This window comes from Nymphalis io, chromosome 20, assembly GCF_905147045.1.
Source record: "Nymphalis io chromosome 20, ilAglIoxx1.1, whole genome shotgun sequence".
Classification (NCBI taxonomy): domain Eukaryota; kingdom Metazoa; phylum Arthropoda; class Insecta; order Lepidoptera; family Nymphalidae; genus Nymphalis; species Nymphalis io.
Genome location: NC_065907.1, coordinates 2,311,094 through 2,317,204, shown reverse-complemented (window position 1 = coordinate 2,317,204; position 6,111 = coordinate 2,311,094). Strand labels below are relative to the sequence as shown.

The 6,111-nt window shown below is 42.5% G+C and overlaps 1 protein-coding gene across 1 annotated transcript; it reads left to right on the top strand.

Moving 5' to 3' along the window:
- The first annotated feature begins 3,915 nt into the window (after positions 1 to 3,915).
- On the top strand, positions 3,916 to 5,796 carry LOC126776602 (uncharacterized). The gene is made up of 3 exons (XM_050499250.1): positions 3,916 to 4,057; positions 4,168 to 4,647; positions 5,295 to 5,796. Exons 1-3 carry the CDS (start codon positions 3,916 to 3,918, stop codon positions 5,486 to 5,488), a joined length of 816 nt encoding a protein of 271 aa, XP_050355207.1. The 3' UTR covers positions 5,489 to 5,796.
- The last annotated feature ends 315 nt before the right edge of the window (positions 5,797 to 6,111 follow it).

Sequence of the window (6,111 nt, the reverse complement as noted above, 5' to 3'; positions counted from 1 at the left end):
CAAAAAAAATAGTATGACTTATTATAATTTTGACTTGAGCGAAACTATACCGCGATTCAAGAGTATACTAGCGCCATCTATTACGCGTATGCTTAGTTATAACTTACAATATTAATAAAATATATTAATTATTAACTTTTATCTGACAAATTAACATTGAATTCAACAGTATATTTGTTAGAGAAAATAGTTAAGATTAGGAATAGTGTGTGCTGAGATTGAGTGATTTCAAGGTGAGTCTTTTTGATCGTTATTGATATTTTTCTTTTTCTTGAAAATGTTTGAACGTGTGCTTAATCGTAGTCGGAGTGATAGTAATCCTCGTCGTGATCGTTGCGATAGTCAGGGTAATAGGTCCCGCGAAAAATCTCTTAACGAGACTGATATGTTAAGACTTGAAATTAAGGCAATGATGTCTCGACTTAAGGCGTTAGAAGGGAAAACAAGGGCTTCACCCTTGCCGGGTCCATCGTCTGGTCGTACATTAGCGTATACCCACGACCGCGAGGAGGAAAATGTGATAATCGCTAGTGCCCATGGTAGGCAATCTTCACGACAATTACGTACGCCATCGCATGAGGGTGGTAGGTCCCGTGCATCCAATAGGGCGCGACAGTTGTCTCCGTTAGGCCGCCGTTCAGCTTCACGTTCGTCTTCGCCACAACGTAAGGCAACGATCCGTGACCGGGAGCCTCGCCACAATTCGCGACCGCGTTCGACTATACCGCCGTTACGATCCACAGGCCTAGGAGTAAGGGACGAGGGTATACCGCCGAACTCGATACAGGCTAGCGTTAACGATTACATTATTAATACCATGCGTTCGATTAGCGCGGCGGGCAAATTATCTCAGCATTATTACATATCAAGCTTTGATCCAAACATACATAACTTTGATGATTGGTGTCTAGAGGTAGATCGTGCAAAAGTTTTAAATAATTGGACCGATTATGAATGCCTTTCACGAATAGGGAATTGTCTACTAGGGGATGCGAAATCATGGCTCAATGAATGGGTCTCCAGCGGTCGTAGTTGGACAAATTTCAAGAAAGAGTTTGTCTCTCTGTGTCCTAAAGTACCAGAGTTCGCGGGCATATTGTTCGAAGTAATGACGAAAAGCTCTGATGACTACCCGACATATGCGGAATACGTACGGCGATCGTTGCTTCGTTTGCGTATAGTACAAGGGCTTAGTGATGAGCTTGTATCAGCTATAATAATTCGCAGTATAACTGATCCGAATATTAGAGCTTCAGCAACGAACGCTAAACTTTCACCTAATAATTTAGTTGAGTTCTTTTCGATTTACGTTAAACCTACTACAAGCAATGCTTCTAAACAATCGTCCTCGCGTCCCGATATACAAAACAGTACAATAGGTAAACGCCCTATGGAATATTCACGTAAACGAAACCTCAGTGACGTTAGGTGCTACTCCTGCGGTCTGTAGGGCATAGACAGGCTTCATGTAGTAAGAGAGCCAGGCTAGAGCAACCGTCGAATAGTTCGTCAAATAGTGAAAGGGTTAGGCAGTCAATTTCCACATTTGTGCCGTCTAAACCTGAGCCATGTACGTATTGTAGGAGACTAGGACACAGCGCTGAAACTTGTTTTGCTAAGCAGCGTGCAGAAGCTTCGAACAAAGAGCGAATAAATTTTTGCAGCGAGTCTGTCCAGCCAGAGATGTCATAGCGGCTACTATACAGAATCAGCCGGTTGATGTTCTCATTGATAGCGGTTCTTCTGTGTCATTAGTCTCATCATCGTTGCTAAAGTATTTCAAATGTTCCTACACACCAACATTTCGGGTTTTAAAAGGCTTAGGTAGTCAAGAAATTGAGAGTACTTTTTACGTTACCTCACCAATCAAATTCGACACTTTAACTCTTGAAGTAGATTTCTTTGTGGTGTCCTCTGAGTTTATGAACGTGTCGGTAATCATTGGGACAGATGTTTTAAACAGGGAAGGTGTTAGATACGTTCGCACAAAAAATTGCCAGTTACTGACAAGAACAAGTGACAATTTGAAAACGGTAATGAATGTTTACTCTGAGCCTTCAACACCAATTAATACACCGTTGGTAGGTAATGATTTGGACAAATTACTGGGAATTATCGGTAAATTCTCTCAGTATTTCATTACCGGGACTGCAACATCAACTGTAAATACAGGGTACATGTCGATTAAAGTTAAAACTAGTAGCCCTGTGTATTATCGACCGTATCAACTGTCACATTCAGAAACTCTTCGCGTGCGTGATATAATAAAAGACTTACTTGACAAACAGATAATAGAGGAGTCTGAGTCTGACTACGCAAGTCCAATCCTGCTCGTCAAAAAGAAAGATGGGTCGGATAGGATGTGCGTCGATTATCGGAAACTCAACGAAATTACTATCAAAGACAGATTTCCTTTGCCTCGTATAGATGATTGTTTAGACCGTTTGGGTAATAATAAATATTTTGCATCCTTGGACATGGCAACCGGCTTTCACCAGATTCCTCTAGGTCCTCAATCTATTCCGCTTACGGCATTCGTCACACCGGAAGGACATTATCAATATCGGAAAATGCCTTACGGTTTGGCGAATGCACCAGTCGTTTATCAGCGTATCATCTCTAGAACCCTTCTCATTAACATTCTCGTATACATCGACGATATTTTAATTATGAGTAAAACCATCGATCAGGGCTTGACTTTGCTTGGTAGGGTACTTCATACGTTGACAAGAGCTGGCTTTTCCATCAACTTAAAGAAATGTTCATTTTTAGCTACTAGTATAGAGTACTTGGGTCGCACAATTAGCAAAGGTCAGGTTAGGCCGAGTCATGAGAAGGTGCGAGCTTTGATTGACTCAGCCGCACCGAAAAAAGTAAGGCAATTTCTAGGGTTGGCTAGTTGTTTTAGGCGGTACATCGCGGGTTTTGCACAAAAGGCTTCCTGTATTGCAGCTCTTACCAGAAAGGGAGTCACTGGGGTGCCGACCAACAAGCTGCGCGTCAATACTTCATAGATTGCCTTACAAGTGAGCCAGTACTTGCCATCTACGACCCTTCGCTGCCGATAGAAATTCATACGGATGCAAGTTCTATTGGTTTTTTTTGTTGGTGAGTGGTATCTTACTTTAGCAGACTCACCCGGGGGGCTGAGAGTAGGTACCACTCGTACGAGCTTGAGACCTTGGCAGTAGTGAAGGCTCTTGAGTATTTCAGACACTATCTTGTGGGTGTACACTTCACCGTGGTTACTGACTGCAACGCTTTAAAACTAACCCAGCGTAAGAAAGACCTGTTGTCCCGGGTGGCCCGGTGGTGGGTATACCTCCAAGACTTTGATTTTAGCCTTGAGTACAGAAAAGGTTGTCTGCTGTCTCATGCGGACTACTTTAGCCGGAATCCAGTTAACATATGTACGATTCAAAAACCTTTAAACTGGGCCCAAGTTGCTCAGGCAGCTGACGAGGAGATGCAGTCTTTAAAGCAAAGGCTATCGGATGGACAGTTAGACCCTAGTCGTTATATAGTTAAAAACGATATCCTTTATGTTAAGCTTACACCTACTGGTGAAAGTTCTAAACTTTGCTGCTTTATTCCCAAAGGACATAGGCTTAGCCTTATGCGCATTTTTCATGATGAACACGATCATCTCGGTGTCGATAAAACAGTAGATTTAATTACAAAACATTTTTGGTTCCCAGGGTTGAAAAAATTTGCACAAAAGTACATTTCCCATTGTTTAATTTGTCTTTCTCACAAAAAAGTGCTCCTCTTCAGCCAATTCATTCTTGGGAAAAACCAGATTTACCTTTTGAGACAGTGCATATAGATACTTTAGGCCCCCTGCCAGAAAGTGACGGGTATCGTCACGTACTCATTGTTGTAGATGCGTTTTCTAAATTTTGTTTGCTATATCCCATGTACCAACAGGACACTGATGAACTGAAGCGACACTTTACGAACATGATTTCAATCTTTAGAACGCCAAAACTGATCGTCAGGACTGACAGGGGCCGCATGTTCCAAAGTGTCGATTTTCTTAATTGGGTCAAGGATATGGGTTGTGATACTCATTTTATAACACCTGAAATGCACCAATCTAATGGACAGGTTGAACGATATTGCCGTACCGTACTCAATATGGTCCGTATTGAGTGTAACCACCGACAGCAGAAGTGGCCTGCGGTTATGTGGAAGTTACAACTGACTCTCAACATAACAAAACACAAGACGACGCGATACTCTGTCTTGAACTTGCTCATAGGCGTCGAAGCGGCTACACCGCTCATACTTCCGTTACACGTTCCAGTGGTAATCGGGAAGCCATTCGTGAGATTAGTCGTCAGAGAGCGTTTGAACATATATGTGACAATCAAGCCCGTCAGGACGCCTACGTTAACAGGAGACGTAAGCCAACTCAAACCTTTGAACTACACTCCTTAGTATTTGTTCGTAAGCAGGCGCAGTCAACCGGGAAGTTAGACTCGTGTATGCGAGGACCTTACCGGGTGGTGAAGATACTTCCACACGGTCGCTATGAGCTGCAGCTACTGGCTGGCTCGTATGGCAAGTCGACTCAAGCGGCTGCGGAATATATTGTTCCGTGGCGTGGAGAATGGACCCCTGATGTTTGTGCTGCTTTCTTTGATGGTAAGTGTCTGCTCTATTTTTGCTTGCAATTTAAGATCAGCTTTGAATTTACTGATGTTTTAAAATCTTTATGAGCCAATATGTTTTGTTTATTTGTTATGATTGGAATACTATCCTATAGCCTCGGGGCTAAAGTAAGGCAAATTTAACAAGTTGATACGGTGAGCGTTTGTCTTGGAGTGTATCGGACACGCTACTGTAGGATCCCTGAGCTGAAGATAACCATTTGTCTTGGAGTGCATCGGACTGTGGTTATCCTCGGGAGGCTGGGCGGGGATAACCAGTTGTCTTGAAGTACATCGGACTGTGGTTATCCCGCGGATAATTGTAGGCCTGTGATAACTGTTGTCTTGGAGTGCATCGGACGCGTTATCACAGGAGTGACTTTGGCCTGGGATAATTGATATCTTGGAGTGCATCGGATTCATTATCCCAGGTAATTGAGTTGCTTCGTTTTGAATATATCTTAGATGGCATCAGACATGCTATCCTTGTGTGTTCGACAACTTGACTTTGTGGGTCAGTTGTCTTGGAGCAGGTTTCATGTAAAATAAAAAGAGAGCTTAGCTTATGATAGCTATCAGCGTCGACAGCATTGTTGATTCGCAATATGCAGAAAAATCTGTGGTTTTATTTTCATGTTACAGACGCAGATACTGAAGAAGAGGAATTAACTGCCGGTGTCGACCTGCGTCCCGGTGTTGTACAGCCTGTGGAAGAGATCGAGCCGCAACAAGGACCCTCAGGAATACAGAGATTCTCAGAACTAGCTGCCTCCACTGTGAAGGAAGAAAATCCCCTGCTCTCCGTCCCAATCGTGGAAACGGATCGTGACAGTTGAAAATAAAGAAGCCCGGGGACGGTCTTCTGTCAGGAAAGGCCGTGTAGGAATATAGGAGGGTAGTAGTGGGAGGAAATGTATTTAAAGGAGGGTGGACGGTAGACAGGTCTCTTTTTTGCTATCGTGTGTTCGGTCGATTGGTGTCATACTGTGTTATTTTTGTAATCCATTGCGATTAAGTTTGTTAGTGTCGTGTTGCTAGGGTTAGTTTTGAATTAAATTAGGAGAATTGTTGTTACATAAATTCATTAGTAAAAATTGTCGAATAGTTTGTGATTTTGTAAAATTGATTAAATTTATTATCTAGTTTTCTGTAATTTTGTTTTTAAAAAAAATCCCTTCTGATCTGGTTTCTAAGAGTATAATATCAAAATTTGTTTGAATCATTATTTAAGAAGAAGCATAGATTAAAATATTATTTTATATTATTTAGGTATAAACTTATGAGGGTATGGTGCGCCGTATCCAAAGGCACACCAGAATCACAGCAGGAGGATGACACCTCCCACCTGGCATGCACCTGCCATGCAAGTATTCACCGAAACCGCCGTGTTCGTAATGCACTTGCATCACCCTACCTGTCACGGCTTCGACAGTTGATCGACTCAACCTGAACCCGTACT

What these genes read in the sequence shown, in the direction of transcription:
- LOC126776602 (XM_050499250.1), top strand. Translation starts at nt 3,916, where the DNA reads ATGTACCAACAGGACACTGATGAACTGAAGCGACACTTTACGAACATG. An exon ending in TAATTGGGTCAAGGATATGG is followed by an intron (nt 4,058 to 4,167) that starts GTTGTGATACTC and finishes AACCACCGACAG; the next exon opens with CAGAAGTGGCCTGCGGTTAT. An exon ending in TTGTGCTGCTTTCTTTGATG is followed by an intron (nt 4,648 to 5,294) that starts GTAAGTGTCTGC and finishes TTCATGTTACAG; the next exon opens with ACGCAGATACTGAAGAAGAG.